Source organism: Hyposmocoma kahamanoa, unplaced genomic scaffold (genome assembly GCF_003589595.1).
Source record: "Hyposmocoma kahamanoa isolate Upper Pololo Valley unplaced genomic scaffold, ASM358959v1 66, whole genome shotgun sequence".
NCBI lineage: Eukaryota > Metazoa > Arthropoda > Insecta > Lepidoptera > Cosmopterigidae > Hyposmocoma > Hyposmocoma kahamanoa.
Window position 1 is genome coordinate 17937720 of NW_020653854.1, and position 22264 is coordinate 17959983.

The 22264-nt window shown below is 36.8% G+C and overlaps 2 protein-coding genes across 3 annotated transcripts; one reads left to right on the forward strand and one right to left on the reverse strand.

The window, feature by feature from the left end:
• The first annotated feature begins 4627 nt into the window (after window positions 1–4627).
• Window positions 4628–17345, forward strand: LOC113231680. 2 transcript variants are annotated; one of them, XM_026466139.1, is made up of 8 exons: window positions 4628–4688; window positions 4974–5152; window positions 7464–7658; window positions 9617–9727; window positions 10835–10888; window positions 13805–13916; window positions 16192–16309; window positions 17112–17345. In XM_026466139.1, exons 2-8 carry the CDS (start codon window positions 4987–4989, stop codon window positions 17271–17273), a joined length of 918 nt encoding a protein of 305 aa, XP_026321924.1. In that variant the 5' UTR covers window positions 4628–4688; window positions 4974–4986; the 3' UTR covers window positions 17274–17345. The 2 variants fall into 2 exon arrangements, with proteins under 2 accessions (XP_026321924.1, XP_026321925.1); XM_026466140.1 differs by lacking the exon at window positions 10835–10888 and having other exon boundaries at window positions 17112–17292.
• Window positions 17346–20022: 2677 nt separating this feature from the next.
• Window positions 20023–21811, reverse strand: LOC113232035. Its single transcript, XM_026466660.1, has 2 exons — window positions 20980–21811; window positions 20023–20036 (listed from the first exon to the last, which is right to left on the reverse strand). Exons 1-2 carry the CDS (start codon window positions 21809–21811, stop codon window positions 20023–20025), a joined length of 846 nt encoding a protein of 281 aa, XP_026322445.1.
• Between the last annotated feature and the right edge of the window lie 453 nt (window positions 21812–22264).

A 22264-nucleotide genomic window follows, 5' to 3' on the forward strand; every position in this document is an offset into this window, starting at 1 on the left:
GCTCCAGATGCGCCCAGAATCATGATGGGTCCTCCTGCACCGTTCCAGATGATGCTGTGTCTTGTCTTCTCTGTTCTGCCTTCCATAAAGCTACAGATTCAAGGTGCCCTGAGCATGCCCGTCAAAAGTTAATTAAAAAAGTGATGGCTGAAGACAATATTGGTTACATAGAAGCTTCCAGACGATTCAGTTCTGTCCGGAAATCATATGCTGACATGACATCTCCTTCCCAGCACCCGCAGACTCCCCCCTCTCCCCACCCCTCTCAAACAGTTAGGTCTCCTCCCTGTACCCCTGCCCGCCCACAGTCCCAGATTCCTTCCACATCTTATCGCAAGACAACTTTTTCAGAAAGCCGCCACAGTCAAGAACAAACACAAGGATACGATAGATACTCACATAACCTCATAACATCTACACCAAAATCTTTGCAATCTAATGGGTGTTCTCTCCTTAGAGACCACTCAAATAATAATAACCCTTGTTCTACTAGTCCAAATGACAACCTGTCAGATATTATAACTAATTTAATTATAAATGTACTTTCCAAATTTAATGACATCTTACCGTACAATGGCCTTGAAATTATTCAAAGTATGATCTCAAAACTATTACAATCTCTTTTATCCAACAATGACATCAATTCTACAATGGAACGCCCGTAATATAAAAAATAAAAAACACGAACCTATTTTTCTGATAAATAAATATCACCCCGTAGTTTTTGGTATTTCCGAGACATGGTTAAAACCGGGAGCCCTATTCAGAGTTCCTGGCTATGCATGCCTTCGGGATGACAGAAGTGATGGGTGGGCTGGATGTGCCCTACTAGTGAAAAGGAACATCATATATACACAACTCTCCATCCCCACACACTCCACAGGCCTCCATGTTGTCGCTATTAGAGCACAAAACAAATCATTTGTCTCTGTCTACATTCCCCATCCTAGCCTTGACCTCATCATAGAACTATCCGTGATCCTCTCATCCCTCCCTTCCCCCCTAATTGTTTTAGGAGATTTCAATATACGCCACTCGCTGTGGGGATCTCACATCTGCGACTCTTTATCCTCTGCTTTTCTCGATCTTCTGGACAACACAAATTTATGTATAGTTAATGATGGCTCTCCTACACGCAGAACTTCCCCCCTTCAAAATACCAGCGCGCCTGACCTAACCTTAGTCTCTCCTAGTTTAGCCCCTTCCACCTCCTGGCTTGTTCTGTTAAATTCCTTTGGTAGCGATCACCTTCCTATATTAATTTCAGTAGGAGACTCCTCACCTATCCTCACACCAGACCCCCCTCCCTTACTTAAATACAGGCTTAGGCAGGCAGACTGGGACATTTACTCCTTGGTCCTGAACAGCAAAATTGTAAACATGCAACCAGTTCAAGTAACCCCCTCAACAGTTCTGCATATATATTCAGAGTTCATCACATGTTTGCTTTCAGCCGCAGATGAAACGATCCCATTAAAAAACTCTGCAAATAGAAAAATTTCCTCTCCCCCGTGGTGGGATTCGGAATGTTCTGCGTCAGTCAAGGAAAGAAATCGGGCAGAACTTGAATTCACATGTGACTTATCCTTTGAGAATTATTTAACTTTCCAAAAGATTTCCGCTCACACGAGAAGATTTCTGAGCAAAAAGAAATTTCAAGGATGGCGTGCATTCTGCGAATCTCTGGAACCCCGCACCCACCCGTCTACAGTCTGGAAGAGAATAAAATCCTTTCGCAGATCTCAGACTGATCACAACAACACCTCGTCTAACGACCCGACACCCTGGCTTGTGGATTTTATTACAAAATTATCCCCCCCTTTTGTTCCTTCAGAAGCTCCTACCGTTATAAACACCTCCTTGTCATCTCCTGACAGTATGAATGCCCCCTTCTCTTTTGAAGAACTAAGCTGTGCTTTGGACCATTTAAGGGATTCGGCGCCGGGTGCGGACGGCATTCCCTATTCGTTTATTACCAGGTCCTCTAATCCTACCAAAATTTTTTTTTTGAATATTATAAACACAATTTTTGAATCTGGCATAGTCCCTATTTCATGGAAAACCCAAATTATCATTCCAATCATAAAACCTGGGAAAGACCCATCTAATGCAAACTCGTATCGACCTATCGCCCTATCATCTGTTTTAGCTAAAATCATGGAACACCTAATAAAAAACCGTCTGGAATGGATAGTAGAGAGCAAGGGATTGTTACCCAGAAGCCAGTTTGGCTTCCGAAAAGGCATGGGCACTATGGACAGCCTAAGCATTTTTTCATCAGATGTTCGACTAGCCCTCTCCGAGGGAAAACACGTCATAGGTGTGTTCTTAGACATAACATCAGCTTATGATAACGTGAACCTTCCACTACTCTGGCAGAAGATGCTCAATCTGTGTATTCCTGTGAAGATGATCAATGTCATTTACAACATGTTTATGGGTCGCTCTATCGCAGTGCGTGTTAACGGTTCCACAACCCCCTCCCGTATGGTCTGGAACGGCTTGCCTCAAGGTTCCGTTCTTAGCCCTCTCCTTTTCAGCTTGTACACGTCTGACCTCGGCACTTCAGTCAATTGCTTCTGCAAAATCTTGCAATATGCAGACGATATCGCCCTGTACGCTTGTTCCAAATCTTTTTCAGATACTGAAAGACGCCTCAACTCTGCCCTTTTTTACCTAGACTCTTGGCTTACCGATCACGGCCTCTCTCTTTCAGCTAACAAAAGCACAGCTGTCGTTTTTTCCCGCAAGAGACGCCTCCCTGAAACTGAAATACATGTTAATGGGGAAATCATAGAACTGAGGGAAAAAGTAAAATTTTTAGGCATTATTCTGGACTCAAAATTATCTGGCATCCATCACCTCAACTATATTTGTCAAAAAGCTGAAAAAAGCATAAATGTCCTACGTGCACTTTCTGGTGTTCGTTGGGGATCACATCCGTATAACCAAAAGCTCCTGTACAACGCAATCATTAGAAGTCATTTTGATTATGGCGGCTTCCTTCTGGAACCATGCAACAAAATAGCCTTGGCTAAGATGGACAGAATCCAGGCAAGATGCCTGAGAATAATCACAGGTACCATGAAATCCTCACCAACAAACGCTCTTCAAGTCGAATGTCTGGAGCCCCCTCTACATCTACGTAGACAATTCCTTGCTAATAGATTCCTCTTCAAGATCTTTCAATATTCTTCTCACCCTTTGCTTCCCGTATTGCAATCCTTGTCGGAGATTATCCCTTCCTCCAATTATTGGTCACACAAGAAACCCCCCCTTCTTATCAACAGTTTTAACAAAATTTCCAATCTCCCATTCCCTATTTACCAAAATTATATGAACCCGTTGTTTGAAACTGATTTTAAATGTTTAACGTTTCGCCCAACAGTCTATCTTAGTTTTGGCATCATGAAAGATACCCCTGGAGCAAACCAAGTCTTCAACGATATAGTTGAGAGAGAATGGCATGACTGGACTACTGTTTTTACCGACGCTTCAAAATTACACGAACATGGCGACTTGGGAGCCGCGGTTTGGTTCCCCAAGTTCAATGTCGTACTCAGTTTTAAATCCCCCTATCTGAATTCGGTCTTTTCGGGAGAGGCAATTGCAATACTCGAAGCCATTTTATATATTGAGTCCCATAAAATTAATAAATGTTTGGTTTTCTCAGACTCACTAAGTTGCCTCCAAGACATTATTAAGCTACCGTTTCATTCCAAAGACAATTTCTCCATCACCCTCCAAATTAAGGAAGCTCTGTACCGATGTCATTGTGCGGGAATTGAGGTAACTCTGGCCTGGATTCCCGGTCACACTGGGATCAGTGGCAACGAAGCAGTAGACGCCTTTGCAAAGGATGCGACAAGAATTGGCGTGTGCAAATACTGTAAGTGCTTTCCCAGAGATCTGCTCGCCATGACTAAACCCCAAATGCTAGCCTCCTGGTCGGTCCTTTGGCAGGAATCACGACAAACTGTTGGTAGACACTATGGTAATCTCCAACCAAATCTACCCACTAAACCCTGGTTTTTTAAACGTCGCGATTTGCCTAAAAACATCACTTCCACTATTATTCGTTTGCGCTTAGGCCATGTTTGCACACCTGTATTTTTGCGTAAAATCAGAGTTCGAGATCACTCTCTGTGCGAGTGCGGCCTAGAAGACGGTACCTTGGAACACATTTTTTTCAATTGTCCTAATATTGCTGTTCCACTTTATAACTTACTTTCTCCAAAATTCCCCCGCCCCGTTAACATAAACAACCTCTTAACTTTAGTGTTCTCCCCCCATATTGTTACTCTATGTAAATTTATCCACTTAAATAACATATATTTATAAATATTGTTTTGCTGTTTTGTTTTACATTCTCAACTGAGTACTCCCGTAGTCCAACTTACCAACACCGGTTAATGTCCTATTAGAGCTTAGCGAAAATTTTTTTTTTTGTTTCGTTTTTTTTTCTTTCAACTGTGACATTGGCAAAATCATCAGTTCTCATATTGATGGAGCCATAAAAATAAAAAGTGAAGTGAAGCTTTTGAACGAAAAGAAAAAATTGTTCTGTTGTCGGTTGTCGTTCGTTATTCGCGCAGACGTCGGATTCTTGAATTTTGTTCCAATAAGACTACCCCACAAAGTTGAATTTCGTTTCATTTCATTATTATTATATTGTGTACACAAACACGGTAAGCACAATTTTATAGATGTCTATCATCAATGTTATTTACTGATGTATCGCATTATACATTTTAGATTTTACATTACTAATACTTTAGTACAAGATTACCTTGAGAAAGTTCGATCTAACAAGCAAGTTAAGCCTTATGTCAATCTGATTTGAAATTATTTTGCTGCAGCTATGCGCTGCTTGCTGTAAAAGAGAAGGTGCAGTCATATGACTCATCAATGAACTTAAAAGCGTCTTGGGCGGGAACAAATTGGGAACCAGTGACACAGTTTGTTTTCTTTAGGTGAGTGATCACGATGGCAGACATTGAAGAAAAGGTTATAATGACTCCCAAGTGCAAAACAGCTAATTCCACAACACTGATTGTGGAACGAAAAGCTGTAGAAGCTGAAGCTAGTGATAAAATACATGTGGCAGGAGGAGACCATACTGGTATTATTATAAATAAGGAAAAAGTATATGGTAAGTAAAGTTTGTAAACAACGAACACTCACGGAAACTTTGTATTTATGTAGTATGTGAATCAACAACAATGTATATTTTGGTGTATGAGTGGCTATTGCCTAATTTAAACGTTTTTTAAATTCATTTGCAATGTACATATAATTACTGACTTTGTAATTATTTATATCAATTCAAAATATTCAAATTGGAAAAGTAAATAAATACTAAATTACATGAATGTAAAAAAAGCATTGCATATTATCAATTGACCCTGCATATTTCCTGTCCTTTATTATAATCATACAATAGTGTTGCAACACATAATAAAATTCATTGGATTGAATAAAAAATTCTGATAGCTTAAAAAGCAAACATATGACATCACTATGTCACAGTTATAAATAAAATCATTTAGTGATCTCAATGGAAGAAACATGAAGCACAATGGGTTAAACCATAATAAGAATGAATCAGTAGGCTAATAACATTGTTAATTATAATAATGAGCATTGCACTACTTAGTACATGTCATTGTTATATGACTGTTTTAAAAGAAGCTCTAACAGTTTCAATAAAAGTTTTAATTACATTTAAGATTCATGACAATAAAGTTGTGTAGCCACATATCTGCGCTTTTTAACTCGAGGTCTGTGATTACGAACATAATACTGTTGTAACTAAAAGATGGTGAAATTGAGAAAACACAATTTGAAAATTAAAAAACCTAAGTGAATCTTATTGCAAATAATGCTATTGTTCCGTTCAGTAATTTTTTTAACTTTACAATCTTGTGTTCTCAATTCCATCATTTTTGAGTTATGACAGTATTTGGTTTCATATGCGTGTATACATGAGTTGACCTCACTTCTGCACTGTAAAAATTAATTAACTATGTAGTCAAGAGATTTTGAATTAATTTATTTTATTTACAACCAACTCTCTTTTTTTATCAAGGGAATTAGTGTTGGTTTCTGAGAAGTTTGGGTAATGATTTTTAATTGATATTTGTATATTAAAATTCCAAATGTGAAAGCTCTAATTATGTTAGCCATGATCTATTTAGCAGCTTTCTGATTCAATTGAAATTGAATACATTGTATGAACTGGGCTGAACTCAGATAACTTGGTGCCAACAAACTAAGATTTATAATAAGCATTTAAATTTATAAATAGATTTAATTTATTGGTTCACGTTGAATGTAAATAAAATAAAGTTGTTGAACTGAACTTTATTGTAGGAATACATATAATTAGTAGGTTTATTAACATATAACAGCTTAGCTCTCATTGCTAAACCCATGTGCTATATGCTCCTTTTAATCCTGCGTTATAGGTCATAATGCTCAATTGAATGTGTTAAATATATATAATGTAGCATATTAATTATGTCAGTGACAAACTACGGGCAATATTGGCAAAACTGGCTATTGTTAGAAACAAAATTCCTTTCTCGTCAATTCTATACTTGTATAAGGCTCTAGGTGAAACAACAATATATTATGGACTTAGTAGTTATGGTAGAACTTGTAAATCGCATCTGGACCCCTATTTACAGACTGCAAGTCAGAATTCTTGAAACTATTACACCTACCAAAATTAGAAATAAATATCAAGACAACTACTTAGAATTATTACGTCATTTCAAAATTATACCCATACATGATCAGGTCAAATACATTCTCCTTTTAGAAAACTTTTTCAATTCACACTTACAAAACATTATTATACCAAAAATAAACACAAGAAGTGCGTCAAAAATTACGTTAAAAATACCAAAATACAAAAACTTATACGGAAAACAATTATTACAATACCAAGTACCTAAATTAATAAATGAACTACCAGTACAACTCAAAACCGAAATAAATGCACACAATATTAAAATTAAACTTAAACAATATTTTTTAAAAGAATAAAATCCTTCCGTGTGTTAACCACCAATAATTGTATAACTTGACTGGAATGTGTGATGTATTGGTGCGTTATTACGCGAACTAATTGATACCCACTCACATTTTTATTCTTTCTTATTTTTTGTTAATATTTTGTACTGGAAATGTTATTAGTATAGAATGTAGTTATTGTCATTCTTTTTTATCGTTTTCTTATTCTTTTTTTTTTTATAACTTTAAAGTGTAAACTAAATGTTAAATGTACGGTCAAACCAAAAATGGTTTTTGTTACACCGTTAGCAGCACAAATTTTTGTATTTTTTCTGTATCTATTTCTTAATTAATAATAAAAAATAATATTGTATACAACTTATATGTATATTGGCTGTATATCGCTTTGTAATGAATTGTATGTAATTATTTTTTAAATATTCCAGAGAATGGTGTTACTGAACCATGCCACGCACAACTGGAGTTTAGAGTATACCTAGTGTCGGCAGCGACAGGGTCCCATACGCGGGAAGCAAGAGCTCTTCGCTTCTGGTTCAAACCGCAACTACCTCCAAATGAACGATCACATGAGGCTCAGGCATTCTTCAGAGAACTTGTCAGTCCACAAGACTTTCCTAAAGGTGACTTTATTCTGTCCTTAAGTTTTTGTGATTATTACACGTATTAAACTAAACTATATTTTCGTATCTAAATCGCGTATATTTGTTTTTTATAACTACCTACTGGTTTGTTTCAGCCAGCCGTGTCCACGGGACCTATAAAGGGCCCGAAACGTTGGTTTGTTAAAAAAACAAATATGTGCCATGAAGGTTCAAAAAAATTGTATCATTACCTATGAATTTGTTCTGTTAAACAAGTTTGCACAGACCACACAATCAGTGAAAACATCAACACAATTACTATACTAATTAGTATTTCCTTAGTTTCATAAATGTTTATAAACTGTTGTAAACACTTTCTAGCAATAGACTGACCATTTGCCAGTTTATTTACCATAAAAAATTCAAATATAGCTGTGAGGGTATCAATCAAATTCGTAGCAATTAAGTTCATACTTCGAAAGTTCCTAATGTGGCTACCTAAATGAGCGCCATGCGCCATGATTAGTATTCATTTTAAAAGTTATTTATAGTGCTGAGTGATATATGAACTTATCTTCAGCAACCAACAATAAAACATTAGGTGTCACCACATATGTCGAAACCACGGTTCTTCGGGAGAGCCAAAAAACGGTTTTACTTTTTTAAATCTGTCTATAAATTTTTACTGTCTGCTCATAAATTGTGTCTAGAGCAAAGTTTCTTATAATTTCCTCTTCTTTCATGCTATTAATCGAAAGATGTAGGAATGCCCAGTGGTTTAAAATATAGAATTACATATAATTTTCTATTTCTCTTACTGCTTACACTATTTACACATAATATATTAGTAACGTAAAGATGCCTACAGATACGATCGACGTACAATGTCGATTAGGATCCACCATCTTGGATTTAGAAATAAAGTGCTATATTCGTAATGAGCACCCCCAAACACCTCGAAAACGATACCCAACTTGCCATTATTCGAAAAATCGTGCCCGCCATCTTGTATTTAGAAATGAGTGCCATATTCGTAATTAGCATCCCCAAATACCTCGAAAAGGATACCCATCTAGCATTTTTTGAAAAATCGTGTCTGCCATCTTGTATTTCCAAACAAGTGCTATATTCGTAATGAGCACCCCCAAATACCTCGAAAACGATACCCAACTTGCCATTATTCGAAAAATCGTGCCCGCCCTTTTGGATTTAGAAATGAGTGCCATATTCGTAATGAGCACCCCCAAATACCTCGAAAACGATACCCATATTGCATTTTTTTGAAAAATCGTGTCTGCCATCTTGGATTTACAAACAAGTGCTATATTCGTAATGAGCACCTCCAAATACCTCGAAAACGATACCCAACTTGCCATTATTTGAAAAATCATGCCCTCCATCTTGGATTTAGAAATAAGTGCTATGTTCGTAATGAGCACCCCCAAATACCTCGAAAATGATACCCAACTTGCCATTTTTTGAGAAATCGTGCCCGCCATCTTGCATTTAGAAATGCGAAAGGTCGTGTCAGCCATCATGTATTCTGATACAAATGCCACTTTCATAAGGATTACCAAAAATAAATTTTTGAAAATTCTTGGCAACTTGTTAGGGCTTAGATTATAAATCGAAAATCGATTAGATCATACATTAAAGTTAAATATGTATGCTTCTCTTCATTATTTGAGTTAATGCCAAGAAACCTTATCTTGCTACGCCACGATTATGATAAATGTTTGCTTAATTTCAATAAAAACTGAAAGTTTTATACTGAAGCCTGAGCACAATTTTCACAATATTAATTAATGATTAGTAATTTGTAATAATTATTAATTAATACAAAGATCGAACACTAAGAAAAATTCCTTCGATCCGGCTGGATAAAAATCAGCGCCTTCAGCATACCGTGCCGCCCTCTCCTAATGCTCTCTGTAATTTGTTAACCCAAATATTTCCAATATATTTTTAATTCGAAATGTAATTGTGTTAATTTTCAGATTATGTGGGCTTCATAAAGAAGATTATCAAGCTAATGCAGCAAAAGTATAACCAGTTGAAAATATTGGAGATAGAACTCCGACAGGAGGGACATGGACCTCCTCCGCCAGGTAAAAACTAAAATGAAAAGTTAATGTCTAATTACTCGGCAAAGCTTCCCATTCAATGTTAAAATCAGTGAAAATAATTTGGAATGACGTGGGAGATTATCCCTAGCTTTCCACTACCCAAACTCATTACTCGTTTTTTTTTGTCATTTTATCATTTTGAATGTTGGGTAAAACACATACAATTTATTATTGTTATATTGTACAAATCACTGATGAGATTTTTATTTTGGGTGACTTCAAATAATTAATCTCGGAAGAAGTTATTCTTATATCTATTCAGTGCTTTGCATTCGAGAAATAATTTGAAATAAATAAATAGTGTAAAAAAGTGGGACCAAATTTCAGCAAGTACTTATGACATGATAATCAAAATGTGATAACTAATTTTAGCGAAATTAATTTTTTTTTCTAAATTTGTTTATCATTGTCATGAGCACTATCACCCGCTGAAATACGGTTCTACCTTTATCTTACACTTTATACGGAATCAGTACAGAGTAACCGACCTCAAAAGTACGTGGAATTACATCTATTTGCAAAGTTTTATTGAAATCGGTTACCGGAAAGTGCGCAAACCCGGATTCATCCCCTAGTTCGCCATTATACGGAACTTGACACAGGCGATAATAAAAATCGGTTCTCACTATTAAAAGTATATTGAGAGAAAACGCCTTGAATTAGAGAATAGCAAAAATCAACCATTAAAATAATTGCTCCTTATAATAAAATTTAGGCGCTATTTATAAAAATGAATCTTCATGCGTAAACAGCCACCTTAAGAGGTTGATGATTTTCTTCAAAAATAAATGGGACCATTATAGAGGTACCCTCTTTCCAACAAAAAAAGAATCATCAAAATCGGTTCAGAAATGGCGGAGTTATCGCGTAACATACATACAAAAAAAAAGTACAGTCGAATTGAGAACCTCCTTTTTTGAAGTCGTTTAAAAAGCAACCTTATTTTCCTCGAAATTGCGTATTAAAAGTTCCTAATTTATTGGTGCAGGGGTGTATATAAATCTGATCGTGATTATCTGCTTAATATAATACATATGTATTGAAATGTATGTAATTAATAAGCATTTAATTTTAAATTTTACCATACAGAGGCCAATGGCGTTATTACGAGTAAGAGCGTTATATACAACTTATGTAATGGCTGTATGTATTGTATTTTAATTTTATGCATGGATTTTCTTTGCCATACAAACACGTCCCCACCTATAATACACCTTACTAATGCATAATGTAAAAATCTCTCTTTCGTAAGACTTTCAAAAATCTATATATTGGGATATTGTTTTCGAAGTTAAGCACGGGATTCTTTTTAAAATTAATTCATATTACTAAATTTATTTTTCTACTCTTTGTTTCTTGTCTACGTCTACGTAGTAATTTATCAATACTACTTACATGGTGTCTATAAAGTTGGCGCAAAAATTATAAGAGAATTCTGGATATCACTAATAATTTTCGTTCTATAGATTCTGTAAATACTCATTTCATTAGTAGTATTTCTATTTATTTAAATTTAAGATCGAGCTTTGTTCAGGTGGAGACATTTTATGCCCAAATTTGCAAAAATAGTACCACAAAGATTTGTTCTTTTAAACTATGTTCAGAGTAAACTCGAGTTTTTAAGTCGACTTCATAGATACTATACGTACGTAATAGTTTATGGTACTATGAAGGTTATATATATTTCTGTTAGTGATTTCCACTCTATGTTTTATAGTTACTATTAGCAATATATCGTGAACCACAAGTAAAGGTATTTTATAGCGGGAATTGAAAGGGTGAATTATAGACATTATTATTATATATTAGTAGAGATTCGAAAAAGCAGAATATAATTGCCTAAACTTTAAGTAATACAGAGTGGATAATACCTCACTCTGAAATTTATGTCAGTGAGAAATGAACAAGAAATGAGTAACTTAATTCAAAATGAAGTATAAAAAATTAACTATAGATGACAATGAAGCATAAAAAACTCGCTAATATTCTGTAATAATATTAACGCTATAAGTTTCCGGAATGAATAAGAAAAAAATACAATAAATTGTCAGAAATAAACAAATGGTCGTGTACCAATCACTATTCACGGTGCAACGATTCTCCAAAGCAACAGTAGCCACGTGTCCAGTTTAAAAAAAAAAATGAAGCAATCATCCGCTTAGAGGCACTTTGCACGCGCGCCACTTTGGTTGGTTTCGGCTCATCTCGAAAGACCGATTGCTGCTTTGTTTTGGTATCGTAACTATAAATCCATGTTTCGTCACCTATTACTATGTCCCACACCAAATTTGACGCCCCCTCGTTGAATCTGGTAAGCATGGCATTGCACCAAGTGACGCGATCCGTTTTTTGAGCCTCAGTCAAATTGTGTGGGATCCACCGAAAGCATAGCTTTTTCACACCCAAATGTTTGTGTAGTATTGATTGTATTTGACTCATGCCTATGCCTAAAGATGAATCTCATGGTATGTCGCATGCCTGTCTGTTTTGTTCATATGGCGCACAGCATCAATGTTTTTGTTGTTCGCAACAGTGGACGGGCGACCGTCACGAACTTCGTCACTGAGATTCAATAAATAGTCTTTTAGCATGGTGCTTCATCGCCAAAAGCAGTTTGAAGCCGAGGGAAGCTCCGCTGAGCTATTAAATTACCCTTAGGGTCGTATTCTAGAACTCTACTCAGTGCTCAAGTCAGGATTTGAGTATGGTTTAAAACACTCGTAATCATACTGAAGTCCCTACCATTAGGGTCGTATTTCCATTTCCAGTGCTTGAAATCATACTCAGATCCTGACTTGAGCATTGAGTAGAGTTCTGGAATACGGCCCTCAAAGTCGTAGAAAATCATACTACGAAAATTTTCACAAGTTAAATCCATGGTGATGTAGACAACCAATTTCTAACATGACGCCACATTGTATAAACAAGTGACAGTCAGATGAAACAAACTGTATTCTACAGCGAGAGAGTTCCACTTTCAAATGTTGCAATTACTTTTTAAATATTGTTTTTGTAAGTAGCCAGTTCCGGAAACTTATAGTGCGCCCTATGTAACACACAAATGTGATAAATTAACAAAACACAATCATTAAACAATGACTCGATAAAAATATCACATAAGATATAAATATAAGAAAACTACGTCTTGGTGCGGCTTGTCAAATAGCTGTTTTGAATAAAGTACCTTTACCCACGTACTGACATATTTGTTATGTAGCAATAATAGTGCATGTGAAATGACTACCTGTATTTATGCATATTTATGTTTTTGTGCGTGATAGTTAATCATTAACTTATTTGATTAGAAATTGTAGATATTTCTTTAATTTATATCTAAAGGGCGTAACAAAAAAGGGATATTATATTTAGATTATCATTGACAAAAAGAACTTAACACAACACAATTACTTGTTTGCCATTGTTTTTCTTAAAGTTGTATGTTATTATGAGATATGATTCAGTTGCCATGTGGTCAAACTTTGTAATGTCCTGATCTAGAATATAGCCATGTCATATTCAATGTACAATCCGAACCAATTAAATTTAATATAGACTTGTTAATTAATTACACTACAAGCATTAGTGTGGTCAGCATAAAAATATATCAGATTTTTTTCTTGACTTGGCACTTTAGAGATGTGCCACAACTAATATTCCAAATATGTCGGTCGAAATGGTAAAAGTGACAAAAATCACTCAAATGTAGTTTTTTTAATGTAATCCTTGTGGCAACAGTACGGAGTAGGCGAATGCGGAGTGATGTTAAACGAAGTTGGAGCAGAGGCGACGTCCGTAGATTTTTTAATTGAATTATTTCTTTAGTTTAGAAATTATTAGAGAATATGTAAATAGTCCCTTATTTATTGCAAATACATACACAAATTTATTATTATGTTTATTGTTAAAATTACCGTAGGTATGTCGTACACGTAGATTGTATAAGTAAAAGTGCTTTAGCGTCGTCGCTAGTATATCCATCAATTTATTTGCATTACTATGTAGACGTAAAATATAAGTACTTATAATAGTTTCTACTAAATACAATTTGAATGTTTTTAGCTTTCATAGAAGAGGCCGCAGCAAATCATACTCCTGTTATATCGGAACAGAGAGTTTTGGATATGATTGAAAATGCTTATCCTAACCCATTGACCATAGAAGATGTTGTTACGTAAGTATATATTAATTTAGGTAATGAAGCTAGTTTTTCGGATCTAAATTGCGTTTATTTGTTTTTTCCAACAACCAACGTTTACAGAATGTGCAAAAAAATGTATAACAATAGTTCATTACAAAATAAGCAAATTTAGCTTTGTCATTTTTTGTTTCGTCGTTTTTGCGGCGATAATTAAACGACAAAGATATAAGCAATTTTACATCGTTGTCTTTGTTCTTCAAAATGTATAATAATAGTTCATTGCCAAATTAGCAAACTTAGATTTATCAACTGAAAAAAAACATACATTACATTTTTATACGAATTAATTTTTAGTTTATGTGTATTACGTTGTGCGTTTCTTGATTATTTGTTACCATTAAGCTGATGGCTATGGAGCCAATGCTTTATAAATAAATAAATAAAGAAATAATAATTATCAATAAGTTTTTTCACAATTTAATTTTTAATTTTGAGTATTATTACGTTTTAAGTTTCTTAATCCTTTGTTGCTTGTTTAAGCTGATGGCTCTATAGCTAATGCTCAACAAATAAATAAAAATAATTATCAATTGAATCAAATATTGTCACGGGGAGGTTAATCACACATATTCTGCCATGCTACGGCCACAGAACCAATTTAGAAAATTCCGTTTTCCAAATTGGTCCTACCGGAAATCGAACCTGGAACCTCCTCATCCAGCGCCCATAGTACAAACCGCTGAGCCACTGAGGTCGTCAAATGAATTAATGGAAAGTGTCTCGTTTGTAGTTATGTAGGCCTAATAAAATTAAATGTTCAGAGAATCCTTACAATGGAGAAACTTTTATGGGTGAAGGTGGTAGAGTTCTCAACTTGTACAGAAATTGTTCAAATAAGTAACTTTGCCCTCATTTCTGTTGCAAAGTGGGACTGTGTTTCGGATTCAAAGGTGAAGAGAGCCAGCTCAATCATAGTCACAGGTGACTTGAGATACAAGTCATAAGTTACAGATCAGCCAACGGGCGTGTAATATTACACTTCCTCAATTTATGTATATGTCATGGACGTACCAATTATTTGCACGAAGCCCTTTATTCATCCTTCCTTATGCGTACCGCAAAAGTGTGGAATAGTGTGGTTTTTTTCTGTGTGTAAAATAAGTGCTCATTTGGCCAACATTCACATGAATGTTTAGTAGCAATAGCTCTCGCTAACAGTGACTGAAAACATCGTGAAACCATCAGAATCTGTGAAAAACGTGCGAACGCCTCAAACTCCATTCGGGCTTGGCATCGAGTATATAACCAGAAATAGAGACGAAATGCCACTTAATTTGTTTGAAAACTATTCTGCCACATCATTACTGTGACAATTGAGCTCCGATTGGCTAGCCCGAGTTCGAAACAATTGACGGGTGTCGTCAATGGGTGTCATCAACTGTTTTACTTCAAAATCGACCAGTTAACTTGAGCTTTGCTATAATGGACGAAAATTGCAAAATTAAATATTATATATTTAATTACCGATGAAATATGATTCCGTTTATTTTGTAATTAGATATTTTGCTGTTTTTCCCACATTACGGAGTAGAAGAGCACGGCATTGTTAGAGATATTATCTTTATTACAATAAATACAGAATATTTTTTGGAATATACGGAGACGTGCGCACAGGTCACTAGTTGGCCTGTCTATATTTCAGTGCAAACGGGAGTTGATATTTTTAAGCGCTGTATCGCTAATGTGTTACCAGGATATATGGCCTTTATTTCGTCTCTATTTCTGGCTATATACTCGATGGGGCATGGCGAACTATGGTTCAATCATTTTCCAGGACATCATTGCCCAGCAGTGATAGGTACAATCCATTGACAAAATGTGTGGAGCAGGAAGCAGCGTTCCCGGGTTCGGTTCCCGGTAAGACCAATTTGGGAAATGAACTTGTCTAAATTGGTTTTGGTCTGGGTGTTCTGGGACGTACCTCAGAGTGAATTCCGGCGCTCTGGTACTCGTAGTACAGGAAATTTTCTAGTTTGAGACTAGGCACCGGGTATGGTTGTCTGGCATTATTAAGATGATCGCCATAATTTTTGTATTATTCTTATAAAACTGAAATTTACCCAGTGGCCGCTATAAAGGAAATAATAAACAGCAACGCTTTGAAATAGATGTAAAAAAAGAGTTACTACGAAATAATAAAACATCATGACCCACTCTTTTTTCGTAGGCACCTACTGTGTGTCTGCATAGTAGTTTCTAAAATTTTTTGTCTTCGGCAAACACATTATATCACAAAATTTTATTGCAGTGCTGGTAAATGGTCGAAAACAGAAGTAAAAGATGCCTTAGAATCGTTGGAAGAAAAGGGGTTAACAAGAGCAATGTCAGACGGACTGTACGTTAGGCAACACAGTGTTGACACTCAGGTAAGATTATAAACGTATAACTTATATCAGCTTTCTACTCAAAGTGCAAACAACTTACGTTCTACAACTTTCAAGAATAGCTGTGTTAAGTAGTCTCGAATTTAGATTACTAACTAAACTATAGAACTTATTATTAGTACATAGCCTAATGAGCTTTATGTCAATTGTGTTCTTATCGTATCGATGGCATACACTATATTATTGTGGCCCAGAAGTTACAACCGCTACCCACGTCACTATTAATAACCGCCATGCTGAAGTGTGGGACGTGTTTGCCATCGTCGTGAAAGGATTTGCCAATCGGCGTAACGTACACGCCGATTGTTGCCCAGGTTGCGGCAGTCGTACAGAGGAGATGAATAGTACGCCATTACAAAGAAAGCTCCTTTCGTGCACCACTGTAACAATTATGTAACGTACAAACTAGATACAAGCCAAAAAACAGGCGTGTTTCGGAGAATTCAGCCCCGGTAAGTACCGCAGCTTTCGTTTTGTACCTAATTTGTACATTACACAATTGACATAAATTTCGTTATGTTATGTACAATTCGTGACATGTACTAGTCAAACTATAGATACTACGGTAACTTGGGAATAAGATACAGACGGCAGCATATCAAGCTAAACGGATCATGTTTAGTTGCTCTGGAGGCGATATTCGAAGAAAAGTGTATAGCTTTATGTGCTGTTGACCGTCCGAGAGGAATGACCTTTTCTTCTATCACGCTGAATGCAGATTATTTGGCATACAGAATGCAGAATATTTGCCATGCGATTTCGTTAATTGAATATTAATTTATAGGTAGTGAAACAAATGCCGACACTATGTTCATCGCGACAACCAAGCATAGCAGTGATCACGGCTCTGTACTGCGAGAAGCAGGCGGTCGATGCCATGATGGATAACCAGGAGACTTATGTGCGGTATACTACTGTTGGTAAGTTGTTTTTTCTTTTTTCTTAAGTGGGATATTTCACTATTGATTCGGCTGGTAAACAGACTTAAGGAGAATGACATATCGTCGGGGATAGTGAAAAACCGCGTATGTAGCAATGGTAAAAGGCGCGTATCTACACCAAACCAAATTTTACAGGAGAGGGTTTTAACGTTATCGCTTTGTTGTTTCAACGGCTGCGACTTTCATTTTTGCACAGTAAGCATTAATTTATGTCGTCTACGGACTGATAACAATAGATTCCCGTAAATCATACTATTTGGTTGCCACGACACTTACGCGGTTTTGATTTGATCGCGAACTGACCGAAATGGACACTATAACGTAAGTTTATAAGTTGGGGATACATAGGGCGCACTATAAGTTTCCGTAATTGGCCACTTACATAAACAATATTTAAAAAGTAATTACAACTTTTGAAAATAGAACTCTTTGGCTGTAGAATACAGTTTGTTTCATCTGACTGTCACTTGTTTTTACATTGTGGCGTCATTTTAGAAATTGGTTGTCTACATCAACGTCGATTTAACTTGTGAAAATTTTCGTAGTATAATTTTCTACGACTTTAAGTGTAATTTAACAGCTCAGCGGAGCTTCCCTCGTCTTCAAACTGCTTTTAGCGATGAAGCATAATGCAAGACGACTATTTATAGTCTATATACTGGTTTGCAGAATTCAAACGCGGTCGTGTGAATCTCAGTGACGAATTTCGTGAAAGTAGCCCGTCCACTGCTGTGAACAACAAAAACATCGATGCTGTGCGCCGTATGATCAAAACAGACAGGCATGTGACATACCATGAGATTCGGTCATCTTTAGTCATAGGCATTACTCAAATACAATCAATACTACACAAACACTTGGGTTTGTCAAAGCTGTGCTCTCGGTGGATCCCACACAATTTAACTGAGGCTCAAAAAACGGATCGCGTCACTTGGTGCAATGCCATGCTTACCAGATTCAACGAAGGGGCGTCAAATTTGGTGTGAGACATTGTAACAGGTGACGAAACATGGATTTGTAGTTACGATCCCAAAACAAAGCAGCAATCGAGCGTATGGGTCTTTCGAGATGAGCCGAAACCAAACAAAGTGGCGCGCGTGCAAAGTGCCTCTAAGCGTATGATTGCTTCTTTTTTTTAATAACGTTGTACCGTGAATAGTGAATGGTACACGACCATTTGTTTGCTGGAAGCTTCAAATGGTGAAGTTCATCATCTTGCACCACGATAATGCCAGTTCTCACACGGCCAGACAGACTAATGAATTTTTGAAGTTGAACAACGTTGACCTTATGAGTTATCCCGCGTACAGTCTCGACCTGGCACCTTGTGACTTCTATTTATTTACAAAAATTAAGAACCAATTACGCGGTCAACGATTTTCTGCGCTGCTGCGCGTAATTGACTATGAGTTCCCAGCTACTCATAGCCAATGAACTGCTGGTGTTAATCCAACACGCCATCAACACTAAGGACGAGGTCAGCATCGTGCAAGTCTGCAAATCAAATTTCAAGGAAGAGGACGCTTTGTAAGGCCGAGCAGATGGCGATCTCACCGGAGGGATGGAGGACCGAAGAGTCTCCAGGACACATCATCACGTTGTTAAAGGAGACCTACCCAGACGACGTGCCTGCTTTCGTGCTGATAGAGCTGCACAAGCTGCTCCCTGTTACGTTCGACCACGTCGACGTCACCAGGCTGCTGTTGCCGCTGGAAGGACGTCACGTTCCTAAAAGCGAGCGTTGCAGATGTTCACTGTAAATTGGAAGCCTCGGACAATACCATCAGTGAGTTGCGTGCCCAAGTTGCGTTACAAAGTAGTGCGGCTTCGGTAAATAGGTCTCCCGAGGCCTGTAACGTGAATACTTGTCGCGGGGCGCAAAACGCATCTGTAGTTAGTTTTGAGTCAGCTCATACGCCGCCGTCGTTCTACCGCCCCGACGGTGACGTCACGCGTAAGCACGTCGTCCCCTCAACGTGAATACGCTGCTGTTGCCGCTGCTAACTGATCCAGTGCTCCACAACCACAATCCGGGGAAGAAAATGAAAAAGAAACGGATACTCATCTCTGGAGCTGTGTCGTCAGTACCACCGAGAAGAGTTGACCAGCGCAACGAGGCCGGTTTCAAAAAGGTGGAAAAGAAAAAGAAGTCGACGAGGCCCCAATCATTTACTGCGTCTAGCGATAACGACGACGTTGTTATACGTGTCACGGCTTCATTACTCCAAAGTCTGCCGATATTGTGGAGTATATACGGGTGAAAGCCAATGCTACCCTGAGACAATGTAAATTTTAATTCATTAGTGTAGGGAGTACCAACTCAATATCTGTCGACCTTCATGAAGGATGAATTTTGGCCGAAAGGTGTCATCTGCCGACGTTTTCGAGGCCGGCTGGGTGGACACCCACGTTGCGTCACACGTGCAGACAATACGTGTAAATAATAATTAGTGGTCTTTTATTGTATTGTTATGCATGTTAGTCTTTAAGGTATGTATTTATAGGTCTTTGTAACCTGAGTACAAATAATTAAATAAAAAATAGTTAAATAATAATAAAATATGATAGTACTAGCATTTTTGTAATGTGCTCCTTACTGTCTATGCGTCGGCGTCGTGTTGTTGCGAACTTTATACTTCCTTACAATATTTTTTTAATAATAGCGAAGAAGAAACTGATTGCCATTAGGTTTATACATAAAACTACGTTATTTAACTCTATTTTGATAGAGTAACAATTTAAGTCAATGCTGTGTTAGCCACTGATACCTAAAACAAAACGAGATATATATAGAGTTTTTTAGTTTGTTAGTGGAGCAATTTCACAAAAAAATAATTAAATATCATGGTAGCAAAACATCGTGTCTTTCAATAAAAACTTAAAAATTAGACAATAATTTATATAGAATTTATGTTCCTAATCTAAAAAAATTTGGGATATGTTTCTTTTGCGTTGTAACTGGGGTAATTTTTAATGGGCCCCATGGCCCCATGGCCCTTCTCATTTTGTAATAACTTCCCAATTGAAAATATTTCACAAAACGATTTCAAAAAGTTCTGTAAGTTGTTTGACCTAAAAAGGTATTTTTCCATTATAATGATTACTCGTAAGATAAAGAGTACAACCGAAAAAGGGTTTGTGGTCTATATGTAAGACATGACTTTGACAGTTGTTTGTTTACATTTTTGAACTTGGATTTCATCTCAGAGTATAATAGGTCAGTAAGTATACTATAAGTGCTATTTACCTGTATTAATGTTGTAATAGTTTACATTGCAAAATAAACGTAATTTGTAATCAGTTCATCTGTCTCTAGGTTAACAGTAAGAAAAGGCTAGACTTTTAGTTTAAAGCTGATTTTGATATAACTTTTAAACAACAGGCATCTGTAGCACGAGTAATCTAGAGTAAAAAATTCAAGTTGTACGAGGGTCAAACTGAAAGTTCTTAGAAAATTAAAAACTGATTACATTAGCCAGTTATTAGTTTTATTATATCTTTTCAAAATATTGTCCATTCACGTCAATACACCGCTGCATGCGATGGAACCACTGGAAAAAGCACTTTGCCCACTCGTCCTTAGGGGTCTCTTCAATGGCATCGCGATACGCAGCCACCGCTTCTTCAGCATTCATAAACCGGTTTCCTTTAAGTTTTTCTTTAATTTTTGAAAATAAATAAAAATCACAAGGCGCGAGGTCGGGGCTATACGGCGGGTGACCCAATAATTCAACGTTTGATGTCGCCAAATAGTCGATCGTTCGCTTGGCGGTGTGCGACGAGGCGTTGTCGTGGTGAAGGAGGATCCTACTGCGAGGTCGTTTCTCTCGAAGACAAGTGGCAAACAATTGGTAGTGTACCATTCTGCAGAAACTGTTTTTTGATCCTCTAACATAATTGTTGCGAAATGACCTATCCTTCCAAACTCGTTCTTTGGACGTTCCACCATTTTTTTTCCCGCACTTCGATCTCTCTTCACTTTAGTTGGCAACTCCTCGAAAGGAAACACCCACTGAGCAGATTGTCTTTTGGTTTCAGGATCATAACAGTAAATCCAGCTTTCGTCACCTGCTAGTATGTCGAACACAGCATTTGAGTCACCTCCGTTAAATCTTTCAATCATTTTACGGCACCAATCCACACGATGGAGTTTTTGAGCCTCAGTCAAATTATGAGGTATCCACCGGGCGCAAAGCTTCCTGACCGCTAAATGTTCGTGGAGGATTTTGTGCACTTGACTCATAACGATGCCTAAGCTTGTCCGAATCTGCTGATAGGTCACTCTTTTGTCAGTCTCTATCATACGCCGTACAACACAGATGTTATCTTCAGTCGTCGCCGTAGAAGGCCGTCTCTCACGTAAATCATCAGTGAGATTAGTGCGACCACGTTTAAACTCATTAAACCAGTTGTAAACAGTCGCACGAGATGGGGCTTCATCGTGAAAGGCCAATCGTAGTCTATCATAACTTTCTTGTTGACTTAAATGACATCGAAAGTCATAAAAAATCATTGCACGAAAATTTTCTCGTGTTAAATTCATGTTGACGTGACACAGACAATTTTCAATTTGCCGCCAAATCGTAAAACAAATGACAAATGAATGAAATATATACTCAGTAATATTGGCAGAGTTCTATTTTCAAATTTAAGAATTATTTTTTTATTATATTGTTTATAAGTCAGTTTGACCCTCGTAGTCATTTTCTTATTGTTACCGATAGACACAGATGCGCTTAACTTGTATTAAGTGTACTGTGCGTTTGCGCACATCTAGAATGTAAAAAACAGATTACTTAGAAAAAGACAAAATTCTTTTTATGAAGACAAATTTATTAAATCCAACAAAACGATCCTCTCCTATAGTAAAAAAACATCTCACCCGTTTACCCATAATTTACCAAACATTTACCCGTAATTCAGGTTTTTCTATACCTATCTCGGGCACCAGTCTCTCACAAAACAGTCTGACCAATTTTTGGTCTTGTATTTTAAG